General features: G+C 37.5%; 1 protein-coding gene across 1 annotated transcript in view; it reads right to left on the reverse strand.

Moving 5' to 3' along the window:
* Positions 1–1450: 1450 nt before the first annotated feature.
* The window catches only part of VCPIP1 (valosin containing protein interacting protein 1), a 43318-nt gene continuing 25157 nt past the window's right edge, over positions 1451–19611 (reverse strand). Inside the window, exon 3 of the mRNA XM_053559080.1 lies at positions 1451–8691. Within this exon, the coding sequence (XP_053415055.1) occupies positions 7820–8691 (872 nt within the window). The 3' untranslated portion in view covers positions 1451–7819. The remainder of the gene's footprint in view (positions 8692–19611) is intronic.

Below are 19611 nucleotides of genomic sequence, written 5' to 3' on the forward strand. Positions count from 1 at the left end.
GCAGAAAAATCCACAGAAGGAAGAACTTGGGACAGAGGACTAGGGTTCAGGAAGGGAACTAGTAGGAAGTGAAATTAAAGCCAGATACTACACAATTGAAATCAGTTCAAACCAGGTTGTAGTACTGAGAACAAACATTTAACAATACGTGGGTCATTATGAAAGTTTTAAGATTCACAAGCATCATGTAAAGTGCACATTGATGGAAACAGATAAAATCCTCCCAGCAACACTGATGAGCAAGTTGAAATTTGCACAATGTATCAGAAAGGACGCCATCAACTGTGTTTCTTGGAAAAGTAGCAATGGACCATACTGTCCATTACTGGTCTGTCTCATATGTTTGTAAACATGTATGTGACCATCAAATTGTATTTCTTTGGGAAATTACAAATGTAGCACTGAGATTAAGAACACAGGCTATGGAGTCATAAAAATCTGGGTTTAAATCCCAGCTCTGCCACCTACTAACTCCAGGACCTGTGCAAACCACCTAACCCAGCGGTCCCTGACCTTTTTCGCACTAGTGGCCCATTTCATGGAAGACAACTTTTCCATGGTGGGAGGATTAGATTTTCATAAGCACCCAACCTATATCCCTCCCTTGTGCAGTTTACAGTAGGGTTCCCACTCCTATGAGAATCTAATGTCCCCGCTGATCTAACAGGAAGGGAACTCAGGAAGCGATGCAATCGAAGGATGGAGAGCAGCTGTAAATACAGATGAAACTTTACTCACTCACTCTCACACAACTCACTTCCTAACAGGCCACAAACTGGTGGCTGTGCAGTCCAGTTCCTAACAGGCCACAAACTGGTACCAGAACTGGTCCCTGGCCCAGGGTTTGGGAACTGCAAACGTCATCTATACAAGCTTGTTTACTGAAAGATTAAGACAAGATGGTATCCAACCACAGGGTAGTTTTGAGGGTTAAAGTAATTATTACATGTTAAGTGCTTAGTCTACTGCCTGGATATAAGGAAAGGGGTCACTAAATGATAGCAATTACAAATGTCTTTTGCTTGTCTCCATCATTGAGATGTCAGCACTAAGGGCACATAAAGTGTCTCATTCAGAACTATTTTCTAGGTTCCCAGAACAGTAGAAACTTAGCATTTGATCAGTATTTGTCTTGAATGAATGACTCAAGAATGACTGATTCCAAAAAATTAAAAGTAAATTTAAAAATAATATACTAATCCCATAAATCAAACATAAAAACAAGTTGTTTTACAAGTAGACCTCATACTGTGCATGTTTCTTTCTTTACATAGAACAGCAATAATCTCTGCAGATTCTCACACAATTTGTCCACTTTTCAGATAAAGAATTATGTGGTATGACAAATGGACGAAAGGTTGAGTTCCAAGGGAAAAGAGTACAAATTTGAAGAGCCTATAAGTTTTTCACTTCTGTAAAACATAGTTCAGAAAATCAATTAAAGACTTACTTCAGTTGTTCTATATACATTTTTAATGATTAGAAATAATTAATTATCCAGTCAGAATTGCAGTTACTGGGGTCTAAAAGAGCCAGTCGATAACAATAAAATCTATAATGAGCTCTTCTCAGTAGGATATTTATCTCATTTATCAGAGTTTTGAGTCCTATCTTGATGACCAATGCATGCATGTACAAGACCTAAAGTCCAAGTTTGGGACAACTGTAGCCTAAGCTTAAAGCAAAGGTAATTATGTGTCATTTACTTGGAGCTCACATCAATGTCACCTATGCCATCAGCGTTATTCCCTTACCAAGTGAGACCATGATGACGTGGGCACTAGAACAGAAGGATAAACTGTGAAACCACAAGGTTACAGTAGAAATGGAGGCCTTAAAAAATAAATAAATAAATAAATTAAAATAAAAAAAAGAAATGGAGGCCTTGAAAAGCTCCATGATTTGCCTTGGGTCAGAGAGTGCACTGTCATTTCTCCAGATTCTCGATGTTCCATGTGCTCAGAAAGCCCTTGCATAAATATTTGAAAATACAACCATCCAATTTTTAGTATACTAATTATATGCCAAAAGTAAAACAAGTTTTAGATGTTAACAAAATATTTAAATAAATATACCCTGTGAGAATTAAGCCCACTTAAATGGCAAGTGAAATTTACATTACTTTGACATATAACAATAACAAATATTTAAGTGTTTACTATTTGTCAGGCACTGTTCTAATCAACAGTTATATGTTAACTCATTTAGTACAACAACCCTAAGAGTGGATGTTCTTATTCTTTGACAGGAAACTGAAGCGCAGAATAGGCACACAGTAAACAGCACGTCAAGCCTCAGACCTAGAAGTCTGGCATCCCAGTCTACATTCTAACTAGAGTCATATGTACTAAAACTTGAAAGCAAATGTAGATTTTGATTGCTAAACTATACGAATGTAGTTTAATAGTAATATATATCCCTTCATTTTTTTTAACCTATCATAAAATCAAGTTCCTTATTAGAACTTGCCTTGCTTTTAAATATTTATTAAGCATTATGACCCCATTTTGTAATATGTATTATGAAATTGTGCTCATCCTTTTCTAATGGGGTCCATTTCATCTAGCATTGAGAGAAATTACTGTTCATGTATAACTCACTTAAGAAAGTTTATTTTTATTTTAGAGACAGAGTCTCAATCTGTTGCCCTGGGTAGAGTATTGTGGCGTCATCATGGCTCACGGCAAATTCAAAATTCTGGATTCAAGAGAACCTCTTTGCCTCAGCCTCCAAAGTAGTTGGGACTACAGAACCTGCCATGATGCCCTGCTAGTTTTTCTATTTTTAGTACAGATGGGGTCTTCCTCTTTCTTAGGCTGGTCTCCCAACTCCTGAGCTCAAGCAATCCACCCACCTCAGCCTCCCAGAGTGCTAGGATTACAGGCGTGAGCCACCACACCCGGCAAGGAAGTTTAAAAAAAATCTTTATTACACTATCATTTTATAAAACTGAACTATATTTTCATCATTATAATATTAAGGTATAATTCCAGGAAACCTAAAGAATATAAAATTACTTTTAAAAGCTAATGTGGAGTTGAGGAGGAAAATCTGTATATATTAACTTAGTAGTTGTTTTTTTTGAGACAGAGCCTCAAGCTGTCACCCTGGGTAGAGTGCTATGGCATCACAGCTCACAGCAACCTCCAACTCCTGGGCTCAAGCAATTCTCCTGCTTCCGCCTCCCAAGTAGGTGGGACTACAGGCGCCTGCCACAACACCCAGCTATTTTTTGGTTGCAGCCATCATTGTTGTTTGGTGGGTCTGGGCTGGATTCGAACCTGCCAGCTCAGGTGTATGTGGCTGGCACCTCAGCCGCTTGAGCCACAGGCGCCGAGCCTTAACTTAGTAGTTTTATTATTGATATAAAAGAAAACTTCAAATATAGTACAGTAAGGTGTGCTGTAGAACACTATACACCATTATAATACACTATTACCAATTATTCATTACTCAAATGTATACAGCAATCACAAGATCATAAAAGAATGGGCAACAGTCAGTGCCTTAAGGATGATATAACATCTATTCTATTTTATTGAGCAGTGAAAGCATTTGCTATTTAATTTTTCTAAATATTTATACTATTACCACTTGTTTTTACAAATTCTAAATAGCATTTCCCTCTGAAAGTAGATTCTCCCCTTCTTGGCACTAATTCTTAGTCAAGTAAACCTGAAAATGTTGATAACCTTTTCAGTCTTTTATTGCTCTACCACAGGCATAAAGGTTCAGGAAGGGACTTCTCCATTCTAAAAAGTATGCAATACCTTAAAATTTAAAAAGCTAAGTAATTGATACTCACAAGCAAATAACATCAACTAAAACTTTTTTCTTTACTAATTTTTCTTTTCTTTTACAAGAGAATAATCATTGTATTAATATTATACTACAAAAGCATGTAGACTCCATAATTTAAAAATTTAAATGTCAGATATACAAGTAATGGCATTTTCTCCAATAATTCACAATTTTTACAATTTCTGCTATTTTGGAACAAATATTAAAAGCCCCACGATTTAAGTACCATTAAATGTGAACTGAAACACTATCTCGAAGAATTATCAAGAATGGTAGAACTTGCAATTAACTCTAGAACTTAGTGGTGATATAGCTCCCCTTTTATTTCTTAAATATACATTCTACTATGGCGTATATTTTAATGTGAATAGTTCTGGTTTGAAAAATTATCGTGAAGAGTCTTGAAGTGGTATGATCTTGTTAAATTGTATGATAATCTTGAAAGGCAGTCTATGTCTACCCAACTTATTTAGACCAAGTATCTCACTACTACTATTATAAAAGGCCATTTTAAATTCAGATTAAGATGAGTGGATTTTAATACAGTTTGTAAAGCCTTTCCTTTTATGAAAATCTTACAATGGAAACCTTGCTTTGAAAACCATGAAACTCAAAATCTGTGCTGCAGTATTTTAAATATGGACCAATTAAAATTACTGCTGAAAATTGATACACTGAAATTTTTATGATATTGCCATTATATTGATCAGCTAGAGTATAATTAATGACAGTTGTTAAAAGTTTTATTTCATGCCCAATGGTTAGTTCTTAGTGAGCTCTAGATATTTATAGAAATATTCACTGGCAGACAGTATCAGTAGTTAACTACATAAAACATTACTGTTATATAAATTTAGCATTTAGTAGCTAATGTGATATATCAGTATAATTCTCAAAAACTTGTCATTAATAGTATGAGTTGCTAGCAAGTGATCTTCCCTGAGGTAAGAGACCATAATGAAGTTACTTAAAAATAATTGCAATAAGGGTTTGTGGCCAGGAACCACAGATGCATTTCAGGTATCTTAATTGCAAGCAATAGGCTTGACTGTAAAAATCAAACTAAAAATCATCAGAAGACATAAAGCAAATTTCAGTCAACTGCATTTGCTAAATTTCACAGGCCTCTACCCTAACATTTTTCAAGAAAATACCTGCAATGCAGTGAAAAGGGGGGAAATGGGCCTTAGGCTTGCTCTTGAACTAGTTCTTGAGTATTCTCTTGGAGTTAACTATATCTTATCTCATAGTATTTGGCAGTGTCTTATACTCTTCAACTAATTTCTCATTACCAGTACTCACTCATACACCATCTTCGATATTACTTAGCCTTTGGGTTATCAACTAAAACTTGGTATGATTAACTATAGCACAAATTACCGAAGAAAAAAATTTACAACTTTATTTCAATGTTCAGTGAAACACTACAAATAGAATTTAATTATTGGATTGAATTATAGTTATTATAATGTTACATCTAGGGCTAAAAAAATATTTTAACGGATTTGAGATATCTAGCTTGGACTCCAAGTGCAATATTACATATGGTAGTACTAAAAAAATAATCATTTTGTAGTCATGTTTAGTTATAACCATATGGAAGGACAAAGGATAATACTTAAACCCTGTTCTAAAACTTCCTGGTGAGGATGTTACCTGGCCACTTCTCAAAAACCATTAATTACCCAAACCAAATTTTCAACTGATTTAAAATAATTTCAAGAAATCTGATCACTTCTCAGAATAGAGCCTTTTATGTTTTATTAAGGGAGAACCCAAACTGTTATGGTACTATTCATACCTAACTTGGCATTTAAACAGCATTGCTGTGGCTAGAAAAATTAATAGTGTTTTCAGAGATTAAGCCCATCTCCATTGACATGTGTATCTCATTTACACTAAATGTCAGTATTTAATAGGGAGATAAAATTTGTTTCTGATATTTTTACTTTAATGCTCTGAGGTTCTATTTATCAGTTATTAACCAAACATACCAAGCCACAGATAATGAAAATATTTGTTAAAGAAAAGGTGATTATATCATTTACTTGGAAGCAGTGCAATTTTTGCTTATTAAACGGTACTTAATTTTTAAAAACGTTTTACATTTTTTCTGTACTTAAATGTAAAAAAAAAGTTTCAGTGGCCGAAAAAGCCAAAAAAATTATAGTGGTTAGTGAAGTGATATTTGTAATTTCTAGTTTAATACACAGAAGCCACCTTTACTAAGTAGTAAATATTATCTGATAGCTGCAGCTCTTACTTTATGCAAAACTAGTACACAATATATAGTATCTAAATTTTCCTACTATTTTGATACAGAGAAAGATGCTTGAAAGTAAATTTAGTAAGAATGGAGATAGTATAAAGAAAAATTTGTGATAATATGATAAAAACTAACTCAAATATATATATATCTTGCTCAGATACATTTGTAAAATGTCTAGATTTTCCATTCTTTCCTCATTCAAAATGGAGTTCATTTAACAAGCAGATTCAGTTAGAGATACTTTCACAGAAAGAAGACCAAAACATCCCTGATCTGGAAAAACAAGTTAAAGTACTGTCCATATCCCTTACGAATCAACAGGTAGAGATTTTTAAATACCTGATAAAATACTTTTGGATGTACATTTTCTTAGAATTGCAAATACAGTTCTGCATCTGTTACATGTGCAAACAGAGACAGCCAGGCTTTGCTCTAGGTAAGAGATTGTATTAACATACATTTTTGTCTTTCATCCATTCAAATTCAACTTAATTTTAGTGAACAGAGGAAGAAGATGAGTTGAAATGTGCATTTCAGAATACAGAATTGCAAAATAGACTAAAATAGTGCAATACCACCAATATCAGGAAAAACACTATTTGTCTTGAAGAAATAAGCATGAAGGCTGCTTCTCAAGGAAACTGGCACTGAAGATTTGATGAATACACTATTTAAGCAAATGCCCAGTTGATCAGGGTATGATGCAGTTAAAATTTGCATCCAAACCCGAGTGAAGCCAAAAATAAAGAAAATCTTATGGACTCTTAAGAAAAAAAGGAAACATTTCTGGTTCAAAGGGGCTCAAAAACACTTAGCATATACAGGCTTAAATACCATTGATCGAAACTGCAGAACAATGTAACTCATTCATAAAGATAAATTCTTATTTATAAATTCTCTGTGAATCTGACGAACTTTGAAAATTAAAGATTAACTACTGCTACCATTATTTCTTTTTCTACCACACATTGCAATCAACTTTTCTGCAAGATTAAAAAAAAATTAGATAGTACTTGACCAGGCCAGGATTCAAAAAATAATGGTAACATATTATCAACAATAGAGCACACAATTGGCTATGTTGGCTCAGACAGCAACACAACTGAATCACATTGACTTTATTATTCTAGAATAGATATTTTTCCCCAACCTTGCTCAAATCAGCAAAATTTATCGTTACACTCTATTCTCAAGATATTTTTGCCAAGAATACTTATCTCTATGAATGTGTTTGCGTTCACTGAAATGTTTCAACATCCCACTAACCATTTTATGAATTTTAAGATACACTTTCGTTCAGATAATTTACAAATTTACATAAATCTTTGACACTCTAATAAACACGTGGGACTGTTGCCTTGATGACCAGAACATTAGTAAAATCTCATTTCCCCTCATTTCTAGACTTTGCAGAAGTCAAACATATTTAGCAAGGCAATTTTCATGTTTGAAACATTAAGACTTTCATGGAATTAAAATTACAAAGAACTTCCAATGAACCACATATATGGAAGAAACTCATCTCAGCAGATCTAGTAACTAATTTATTGAAATTCAGAGCCAGCCTGGGCAGCAGTATATTAAAAGCTATTGCCAATCACACACTTGCTATCATGCACTGAATAACAAGATATAATCTTTGTATTATATACGTACAAGATTTTTAATGACTAATCAAGTTACGTGGCCCAGCCAACAAATATTACATATTCACAATAAACATTCTGCCTTTATTAGCCTCTAATTAAATCAAGAGTGATCCATTGGCTCAGTTGTATTATTCATGTCAGCATCTTGACTATCCATCTCTTCAGGCTCCTCCACAGAATTTCCCTTTTGTGCTTTTGACCTGGCGGCAAATGCTGCTCCCAGTACATCTGCCACACAGCCTTCAGTTGTTTCTGTATTCAAATTTTCAGTGCCACCAGTTAAAGAAAAAGATTCAGGTAAGCCAGTCTGAAGACTTCCAGACTTTGCAGAAGAACTCACAACTTCTACTTTCTTTTGAGGAAGATCAGATGGAGACTGCTCTGTACTTTGATCCCGCAAATGCTTGTCCATTGAAGCCTGAATAGAAGAAACCATTTCCTGCAATTTTTTTCGCTGGGCCTCAACCAAATCAGGATCAATCTGCCTGCTGTCTCTCATTGTTACTACTCCAGGAGCTATTCGAATAAGCTCATTGTTACTGGAAGTAGTTGTGTATGCTGGAGGCTCTGTTTTAGTGGAACTATTACTAAAGTCTGTCCCTGTATTATGCTTTCTTACAACTGGAGGTTCCCTAGCTCTTGGATCAAGGTGTGAGTTACCAGATGCTGTTCCTAGAGAATGCCCTTTTCCTTGAAAGGCAGTTACATTATGAAGCTGCTCAGATTTCTTTTTCACTACTCCACCACTACCTAGTTTTAATAGCCCATGGGAGGGACTCGATTCCCTACTTCTTGTAGTGGCCTCTGCTCGAACCTGACTTACAGCCTCTTTAACTAAATCTTCAACATCAGGACCAATGGGGAAATGTCCTGCAGCATCCACACACAACTCCAGTCTATCTTCAGAAGCATTATAGACAAAGGTTTTGCCAGGCAGATGTGGGAAAGTACAATGCTTGCCATCAGCCATACCTAAAGAAGAGAAAAAGATATTCAATATAGTAAAATCTGAAGGTATTAACAAAATAAAGACAATTACATGTGAAATAGTGAATTTTCCTAACAATTTACAGATAATAGTTTTCACCAAAACAAACTTTATTAGAAAAGAATTTATTCTAATAAAAAAAAAAAAGAATCATCACTGCAGACCTTAAAGTAGTTCCCCCAGGTGATGTCTTTTATTTTTACTTATTTACTTATTTATTTAGAGACAGAGTCTCACTTGGTCACCCTTTGTAGAGTGCCGTGGCATTTTAGGTCATAGCAACATCAAACTCTTGGGTACAAGTGATCCCCTTGCCTCAGCCTCCCAAGTAACTGGGACTACAGATGCTTACCACAACGCCCGGCTATTTTTTAGAGATGGGGTCTTGCTCTGGCTCAGGCTTGTCTGGCACCTGTAAGCTCAGGACAATCCACCCACCTTGGCCTCCAAAGTGCTCGGATTATAGGCGTGAGCCACCGAGCCCAGCCCTCCAAGTGATGTTTTTTTAAAAAATCAGTATCCTATTAGCAAAGTTAAGAATGAGGTTGGAAACACACAACTGAGTTATAAAAAAAAAAAACAATGTAAACCAGTAAGAAAAAACATTTTTATTTACTAAAATTCCTACTATAAAGTTTGCCAAAACTATAAGCCTTTACAACTATAAAGGCTGAGAGGGGTATATCTAACTTGTTGTTCAGAGTGTTGAACTAAAAAAAAAATCAACCATTGAATTATAGAATACCAGAATAAAAGGTATTTTTACAGTTTACCACAGTATCTATTTTTCACAAATATAAAAAATACGAGCTTTCTGGGCGGCGCCTGTGGCTCAGTCGGTAAGGTGCCGGCCCCATATACCGAGGGTGGCGGGTTCAAACCCGGCCCCGGCCAAACTGCAACCAAAAAATAGCCGGGCGTTGTGGCGGGCGCCTGTAATCCCAGCTACTCGGGAGGCTGAGGCAAGAGAATCGCTTAAGCCCAGGAGTTGGAGGTTGCTGTGAGCTGTGTGAGGCCACCGCACTCTACTGAGGGCCATGAGGTGAGACTCTGTCTCTACAAAAAAAAAAAAAATACGAGCTTTCAAAATTAAGATACTCTATAGTTGTTGTATGGGACGCATGTAGGAAAACTAAGATTAATGCACTGTGACTTCAGTGTGAACTGACACTTGGTCATAAGAAATTTTTTAAAAACTTTATTCAATGAAATTCCTTCAAAATAATTCTCATTCTTCCTGGTAGGCCAGAACTATCAGAGTTAGCCTGGGTTGTGGATACTCTTCATGTGGCCCACTGCTATTTACTTCTCATGGTCCATTAAAGCAAAAGATAAGAACCTTAAAGCAAGCTTCTCTTATTTTCTACTCAAGGAGTTTGGTCTCACTACAGGATTATTCCAAAATTTTACATTTGTTCCAGCCTGAGTATTTTTTTTTTTTAAAATGATGTATGTTTTTTAAAAATCTATTATTCTTGGCTCAGCACTAATAGCACAGTGGTTATGGCGCCAGCCACATACACTGAGGGTGACGGGTTCAAATCCAGCCTGGACCAGCTAAACAACTGCAACAAAAAAATAGGTGGGCATTGTGGCGGGCAGCTGTAGTCCCAGCTACTTGGGAGGCTGAAGCGAGAGAATCACTTAAGCCCAAGAGTTTGAGGTTGCTGTGAGCTGTGACACCACGCCACTCTACCAAGGGCGACACAGTGAGACTCTCAAAACAAACAAATAAACAAAAAAACTACTATTCTTATACTTTAAATGTGTCGCTGTAAGTATACCTTATATGCGTGATGGTAAGACTTTTCAAATTTTATGAATCACATAAAAAAAGATGAAGTAAAGAACTTTTATTAATATACAGCACACAGGGATATGTTTATGGCAAAATATAAAGGCAAAAGCATAGTTAGAAATAAATGAAAGGGTCAGGGGTATAGATAGTCAGAGAGGGTTATAATGAATAAACTCCAGAATGCTTTGTAGGCATTTAAGCAGTCTCAATCTCATATTAAAAGTAGTTTCTCTCTCCTCCCAAAATGCTACAATGGTTCTAATATACTGCTTTGGGAATACTCCAATAACCAGAGAAAAGAACTCAATTGCAAATAGATAAATACCCACATATTAATTTCATTGGTAGGTAAAGTATCAATTAATAAAATATTCAAGTAGAATTTCTTCTTGACATCGTCAGCAGAGATAACTAACAAAAATAGACACTCCAATATTAAAAGTCAGAGATGCCATTTAAATACTACTTTTTGGGCACATCGCACAACCAGTTTATTGTCTACCATTCCCCTTCCTCAGAAATCAGTAAACTATGGATCAGGACAAAGGAAGGTAGCAAAGATAATTTTACAGGGCCAGGACTGCCGCAAAGCCTTTAAATTTAAACATCCATGGCTCGGTGTCCGTAGTTCAGTGGTTAGGGCACGGGCCACAGGAGGCCAGCAATTTTGAATCCGGCCTGGGCCTGCTAAACAACAATGACAACTGCAACAAAAAAAAAAAATAGTCGGGTGTTGTGGCCAGCGCCTGTTGTCCCAACTACTTGGGAGGCTGAGGCAAGAGAATTGCTTAAGCCCAAGAGTTTGAGGTTGCTGTGAACTGTGATACCACAGCACTCTACTGAGGGTAATACAGTGACACTCTGTCTTAAATAAATAAATAATTAATTAAATTTAAACATCCATGTCAATAGACGCAACTTCTGTTGGGACTCATGATGGGCCAGGAACTAAAGTAAAGTACACTGTGAGGATTCAGAAATAAAACATAATAACTGGCCGGCGCCTGTGGCTCAGTGAGTAGGGCGCCAGCCCCATATACCAAGGGTGGTGGATTCAAACCTGGCCCTGGCCAAACTGCAACAAAAAATAGCCAGGCATTGTGGTGGGCGCCTGTAGTCCCAGCTACTCAGGAGGCTGAAGCAAGAGAATCACCTGAGCCCAGGAGTTGGAAGTTGCTGTGAGCGTGTGACGCCATGGCACTCTACCGAGGTCAATAAACTGAGACTGTCTTTACCAAAAAAACAAAACAAAACAAAACATAATAACTCTTAGAGGACAGATATAAACAGATCATTAAAATATAATCATTTAAGTATAATGATGGGTGTATTACACCTCATTTCCCCTGATTATTTAAGGGTTATATGAAAAAATATGCAAAGTACATACAAATTATAGTACCTAATACAAATACAGCAGTCAGTAAGTTGTGACTATCAATTAGATCAAAACTGTTTTGCAATTGTTTCCATACTGCTATTGTTATTTTTTCCCTTGGTTATCCCTGGAAAGAGTAATAGTCCCACACATGCTCATCACAGGATTATTTACAACAAAACCCTAGAAACAATCTAAACTTTCAACAAGCAATAAATGATTAAATTATGTCCTATCTATTCAATGGAAGTAATATGCAGCTATTAAAGTTTATATTAAATAAGAAAGCTATGACGACTGATATAGACAGTAAAATGTGTACGATACAGTAACAGCAGGAAATAAATTTAAGTACTATAATTACACTCTTGCCTAAACTATGTATGTATAAAACAAATATTTTAAAAGTATGGATATTTCCTATTTCTATAGTTTCTACAATTTTATACTGTTATTAAAAACTGCAATTTAGGGCAGCGCCTGTGGCTCAAGGAGTAGGGTGCCAGCCCAATATACCAGAGGTGGTAGATTCAAACCCAGCCCTGGCCAAAAAACTGCAAAAAAAACAAACTGTAATTTAAATTATATATTTAAAAATCAATGCACTTTAAGTACTGTACTTTGGTCAAAATTAAATCCAATTTATGTGAGAATTAGTCACTGTTTTCTTTTCTTGACCTTTTTTTTTTTTCTTCTTTTCCTGTTTAAGCACATTACTTAAACATTAATTTTTATTCTTTTTTTTTTTGGCCGGGGCTGGGTTTGAACCCGCCACCTCCGGCATATGGGGCCGGTGCCGCCCCCACCCCCCCCTTTGAGCCACAGGCACCACTCATTAAACATTAATTTTTAATTCAACTTGTTAATATGTTTTTTGTGATATTGCATCCTCATTTATAAGTGAAATATGTTTGTAATTTCCCCTTCATAATAATATATTCTCTCCAATTTTAGTATCAGGTATACCCAGATCAAGTAGAATGATTTTGAAGTATTTCTTCTTTTTCTATTGTCTATAAGATTTGGCATGATCTGTTTCTTGAAATTATCTTTTACTTTTATTTATAAATATTAGTTGTCTATCTTTTGAGACTTAAAAAAAAAAAGAAGTTAACTGATGACTCCATACTGGATCTCAGAGTCAAAGCATTCTATAATAGACATACTCTGATTTGATAATGTGAATGTTACTTTCTTCACATTATTATTATTATTGCTTAATATTTCGATGCAGCAATTCTCTGATTTCTTTTCTGAATGTATTTATGTTCGTTCATTCTTTATGAGGTTTTTGTTTCTAGTCCTTTTTTTTTTTTTTTTTGTAGAGACAGAGTCTCACTTTATGGCCCTCGGTAGAGTGCCATGGCATCACACAGCTCACAGCAACCTCCAACTCCTGGGCTTAAGCGATTCTCTTGCCTCAGCCTCCCGAGTAGCTGGGACTACAGGCGCCCGCCACAACGCCCAGCTATTTTTTGGTTGCAGTTTGGCCGGGGCCGGGTTTGAACCCGCCACCCTCGGTATATGGGGCCGGCGCCTTACCAACTGAGCCACAGGCGCCGCCCTTTTTTTTTTTTTTTTGACACAGAGCCTCAAGCTGTGGCCCTGGGTAGAGTGCTATGGCATCATAGCTCACAGCAACCTCCTGAGCTCAAGCAATTCTCCTGCCTCCACCTCCCAAGTAGCTGGGACTACAGGTGCCTGCCACAACGCCCAGGTATTTTTTGGTTGCAGCGCCCAGCTGTTTTTTGGTTGCAGCCGTCATTGTTGTTTGGTGGGCCCAGGCTGAATTCAAACCTGCCAGCTCAAGTGTATGTGGCTGGCGCCTTAGCCGCTAGAGCCACAGGCACTGAGCTTCTAGTCCTTATCATAAACATTGTCATTGTGTTACATTTTAAGCCTCTTTAATTTTGTGAAGGCAAAAAATGGAAATCTAATAAACATATGTATATGTAAAAATAAATATATTAAATAAAAATCAATGTAAATACTTTAAATACAGTGTAAACACCATTGTGATACCTTTAAACATAATTGTTTAGATTTTTTTATTATTTTTTTAGAGACAAGTCTCACTTTGTTGCCCTCGGTAGAGTGTCATGTCATCATAGCTCACAGCAACCTCCAGCTCCTGGGCTTAGGCGATTCTCTTGCCTCAGCTTCCCAGGTAGCTGGGACTACAGGCACCCATCACAACGCCCGGCTATTTTCTTTTGTTGTTGCAGTTTGGCCGGGGCTGGGTTCGAACCCACCACCCTCAGTATATGGGGCCGCGCCCTACTCACTGAGCCACAGGTACCGCCCAATTGTTTAGGTTTTATATAACTTTGAATTTTAAGAATCAAGGCACATTAAAATTTCTACATCATATACCAACAATTCTATTACTCGTATATACTAAAATCATGTATACTAGTATTTATAGCTACATTGTTCTTTGTATCAAAAAACTGGAAACTATCCAAAAGTGCATCAGAACAATGTATGAATTGTTTATTTTTATTTATTTATTTATTTTAGACAAGAGTCTCACTATGTTGCCCTTGGTAGAGAGTAGAGGGCCATGGCATCATAGCTCACAACAACCTCAAACTCTTGGGCTTAAGCCTTAAGCAATTCTTTTGTCTCAGCCTCCCAAGTACCTACAGACGCCCACTACAATGCCCAGCTACTTTTTTGTTGCAGTTGTTTAGCTAGCCCAGGCTGGGTTCAAACCTGCCACCCTTAGTGTGTGTGGCTGGCACTGTAACCGCTGTGCTACAGGCACTGAGCCAACAATGTATGAATTGTTTAAATGATATAATACAACAGTGAAAATGAACTATAGTTATACTCATCAACATGTACGAATATAAAAAGTGTTGCGTAAAAGCAGCACCTTACTGAATGTATATACATAGCATTAATCCATTTTTATGTTCAAACACAAGCAAAGCTGAATATTATACAGTTAAAGGATATCTGCGCGTTAAAAAATTTCACCATTTCTCTGTGCATTTACCTTATGTACAAAGACCTGCAAGAAAACTTACATTTTAATTTAAAATATCTTTCCATACATAAAGAACAAGAATAGTTAATAGTCCAGTTTAATTGTACTGAGCAATATTTCTATTCAAATGCAGATATAACCATCTGTCTGTAAGGGTGGATTTGAACAAAGAGAGGGATGTTTCCTTCCTTTTTTGGAGGGTGAGGGGTATATGTCTGGGAGTCAGAAAGGATTGATATGTCTTGATTTTTTGACCACAGAATAATATGTCATATGAATTTGCTGTAAAAATAGAAAAATGGACCACAAGTATTAGAAAAAAACTGTATTTTGGAAGGTAAAATAATTTTCTGAGGATTACCTATTTCAAATGGCTGTTAATAGTAAAAAGAACTTTAATCCTGCAAATAGCTAGGAATCTAATAACAACAACAATAAACATTTGCTATTTACTACATACCAGGCCCTTTGCTAATTCCTGTATGGTGCATGATTGCCTTCCTTTCGCACAAAAACCCTGACATAATCATACTCACTTTATAAATAAAAAACTTTCACAAAGGACGGTGCCTGTGACTCAGTGAGTAGGGTGCCGGCCCCATATGCTGAGGGTGGCGGGTTCAAGCCCAGCCCCGGCCAAACTGCAACAAAAAAAATAGCTGGGCGTTGTGGCGGGCGCCTGTAGTCTCAGCTGCTCAGGAGGCTGAGGCAAGAGAATCACGTAAGCCCAAGAGCTGGAGGTTGTTGTGAGCCGTGTGACGCCACGGCACTACCGAGGGTAGTAAAGTGAGAGTCTGTCTCTACAAAAAAAAAAAAAAAATGCCAAAAAAAAACCTTTCACAAAGTGTTCAGTGACTCAGAATTTGATCTCAGATATTCTGGCTCCAGAGCAATAAACTACCTTTCTAATAAGGATAAATACCATATGTAACATTTTAAAAATAATAGTATAACAACTCCATCGAGATATGTCACATATAAATCACTCATTGTAAGTATATGACTGAATGGTTTTTAGTATATTCACAGAGTTGTGCAATCATTTTTAGAACATTTTATTATCACTCCAAAAAGAAACCTTAGCGTTCGTTCCCCATTTTTTTTCTTAGCTCATTCCCAGCCTAGGATACTACCAATTTATATTCTCTCTCTCTCTCTCTGTACCTATTCGGGACAATTAATTACATGGTCTTTGATGACTGGCTTCTTTCACGTAGCATAATATTTTCAAGGTTCATCCATGATATAACAGTAGTTCATTCCTTTTTATTGCCAAATAATATTCCATTGTATGCATATACCAACTTTATTAATCTAATTATCAGATAATAGACATTTGGTTTGCTTCCATTTTTGGCTATTATGAATAATGCTCCTATGAACATTTGCATAGAAATGTGGACAGAGGGTTTCATTTATCTTGGGTAGATAACTAAGAGTACAATTGCTAGATCATACAGTTTATTCTATATTTAACCTTTTGAGGAACTGCCAACCTGTCTTCCAAATAACTGTGCCATTTCACACTCCCACCAGCAGTATACATGAGGGTTCAATTTCTCTATATTTTTACCAATAGTTCCCATTATCTGACTTTTTGATTATAGCCATGCTAATTGATGTTAAAGTATCTCATTGTGATTTAAATTTGCATTTCCTGGGTAAAACTAATGACTTTGAAAATATTTCAGGTGCTTAATGACCATTTATAATTTTCTTTGGAGAAATGAATGTCTATTCAGATCTTCTGCCCATTTTTAATTGGATTTTCTTTTTACTCTTGACTTCTTTTGATTTTTTTTTTTTTTTTGAGACAGAGCCTCAAGCTGTCACCCTGGATAGAGTGCTATGGCATCACAGCTTACAGCAACCTCCAACTCCTGGGCTCAAGTGATTCTCCTCCCTCCACCTCCCAAGTAGCTGGGACTACAGGTGCCCACCACAATGCCCAGCTATTTTTTGGTTGCAGCTGTCACTGTTGTTTGGCAGGCCTGGCTGGATTGGAACCCACCAGCTCACATGTATATGGCTGGTGCCTTAGCGGCTTGAGCCACAGGTGCCAAGCCTTTACTCTGATGACTTCTAAGAGTTCTTTATATTCTAGATACAAATCCATTGTCAGATACATGGTATGCAAAAATTTCTCCCGTTCTATGGGCTTTTTACTTTCTTTCTTTCTTTTTTTTTTTTTTTGAGACAGAGTCTCATTGTGTTGCCCTCAGTAGAGTGACGTAGCATTACAGCTCACAGCAACCTAAAACTTTTGGGCTTACGCGATTCTCTTGCCTCAGCCTCCCAAGTGGCTGGGACTACAGAAGCCCGCCACAATGCCTGGCTATTTTTTTTGTAGAGACAGAGTCTCACTTTACTGCCCTCGGTAGAGTGCCATGACATGACGTCACATGGCTCACAGCAACCTCCAGCTCTTGGGCTCAAGCAATTCTCTTGCCTCAGCCTCCCAAGCAGCTGGGACTACAGGCACTCGCCACAACGCCTGGCTATTTTTTTGTTGCAGTTTGGCCGGGGCTGGGTTTGAACCCGCCACCCTCAGTATATGGGGCTGGTGCCCTACTCACCAAGCCACAGGCCCCGCCCACTTGGCTATTTTTTTATTGCAGTTGTCATTGTTGTTTTAGCTGGCCTAGGCTGGGTTTGAACCCGCCAACTTTGGTGTTTGTGGCTGAAGCTATAACAACTGTGCTACAGGCGCCAAGCCTCTTTTTACTTTTGTGATGGCATATCCTTTGCAGCACAAAATTTAACTTTTTATTTTTTTTTTCTTTTGTTGTTTGCTCTTTGGCATAGTATCTAAGAAGGCTTTTTTTAACCCAAGGTTAAGAACTTTTATGCCTATGTTTTCTTCTAAGAATGTTCTAGTTTTAACTCTTTAAGTTTTTGATCAATTTTGAATTAATTCTGTATATGGTATGAGGCAGAGGCGAAACTTCATTCTTTTGCATGTGGACATTCAGTTGTCTCAGCACCATATGTTAAAAAGACTATTCTTTCCCTATTGAACTGTTAGCATCACAGTTAACATTTTAAAAATAATTTCAAGGGGGCGGCGCCTGTGGCTCAGTCGGTAAGGCGCTGGCCCCATATACCGAGGGTGGCGGGTTCAAACTCGGCCCCGGCCAAACTGCAACCAAAAATAGCCGGGCGTGGTGGTGGGTGCCTGTAGTCCCAGCTACTCGGGAGGCTGAGGCAAGAGAATCGCTTAAGCCCAGGAGTTGGAGGTTGCTGTGAGCTGTGTGAGGCCACGGCACTCTACTGGGGGCCATAAAGTGAGACTCTGTCTCTACAAAAAAAAAAAAATAATAATAATAATAATAATTTCAAGGGCAGCACCTATAGCTCAGTTGGTAGGGTGCTGGCTACATACACCGAGGCTGACGGGTTCGAACCCAGCCCAGGCCAGCTGAAACAACAATGACAACTGCAACAAAGAAATCGCGGGATGTTGTGGCGGGCAGACACCTGTAGTCCCAGCTACTTGGGAGGCTGAGGCAAGAGAATCACTTAAGCCCAAGAGTTTGAGGTTGCTGTGAGCTGTGACACACTCTACCGAGGGCAACATAATGGACTCTGTCTCAAAAAAAAAAAATAATAATAATAATAATTTCAAACTAGAAACATAAAACTATTTAAAAAATAGTTCAGAAGGGGTGGCGCCTGTGGCTCAGTGAGGAGGGCGCCGGCCCCATATCCCGAGGGTGGCGGGTTCAAACCCAGCCCCAGCCAAACTGCACAAAAAAATAGCTGGGTGTTGTGGCGGGCGCCTGTAGTCCCAGCTGCTCAGGAGGCTGAGGCAAGAGAATCACGTAAGCCCAAGAGTTACAGATTGCTGTGAGCCATGTGACGTCATGGCACTCTACCAGAGGGTGGTACAGTGAGACTCTGTCTCTACAAAAAAAAAATTAGTTCAGAAGACAGCCTTTCCCATACCACCTCAACCCCAAACCCTTCCTACACATAAAAAACAAGTGAAAGAAGTTATTTCAGTTACATAAAAGACAGTGCATACTAGCCCAAATTATAGGCATCACCATGATTAATCGTAATTAAATATTAACGTTTAAAAAATACTAATTAGTATGATATATTTCAAAGTAAAATGAAATAAAACATGAAAAGTTAAAAAGGTATGCAAAAGAAGGGAAAAAGACGTTCAGAGAGAAATTTACAGTTTTACACACTTATACATGTATTTAAAAAGTAAAATTTATGGACAACATGGTGGCTCACGCCTGTAATCCCAGCACTCAGGAGGCTGAGGCGGGTGGATTGCCAAGCTCACAGGTTTTCATAGGTTTGAGACCAGCCAGAGCCACATTGAGACCTTGTCTCTAAAAATACAGCTGGGCATGTGTTAGGTGCCTGTAGTACCAGCTACTCGGGAAGGCTAAGAGAAGAGAATTGCCTGAGCCCAAGAGTTTGAAGTTGTTGTGAGCTATGATGCCATGGTGCCCCCTACCAAGGGTGACAAAGTGAGACTCTGTCTCAAAAAAAAAAAAAAAAAGTCAAATTTACAATCAATAATCTAATATTCTATTTAAAGAAAATCGAAGGAGGGCAGCGCCTTTGGCTCAAAGGAGTAGGGTACTGGCCCCATATGCCAGAGGTGGCGGGTTCAAGCCCAGCTCCTGCCAAAAAAAAAAAAAAACTGCAAAAAAAAAAAAATCGAAGGAAAAGAGCAAATTAAACTCAAAGCAAGCATAAGCAATGAAAAAATAAAG

The sequence above is a fragment of the Nycticebus coucang genome, chromosome 13, assembly GCF_027406575.1.
Source record: "Nycticebus coucang isolate mNycCou1 chromosome 13, mNycCou1.pri, whole genome shotgun sequence".
Taxonomy (NCBI): domain Eukaryota; kingdom Metazoa; phylum Chordata; class Mammalia; order Primates; family Lorisidae; genus Nycticebus; species Nycticebus coucang.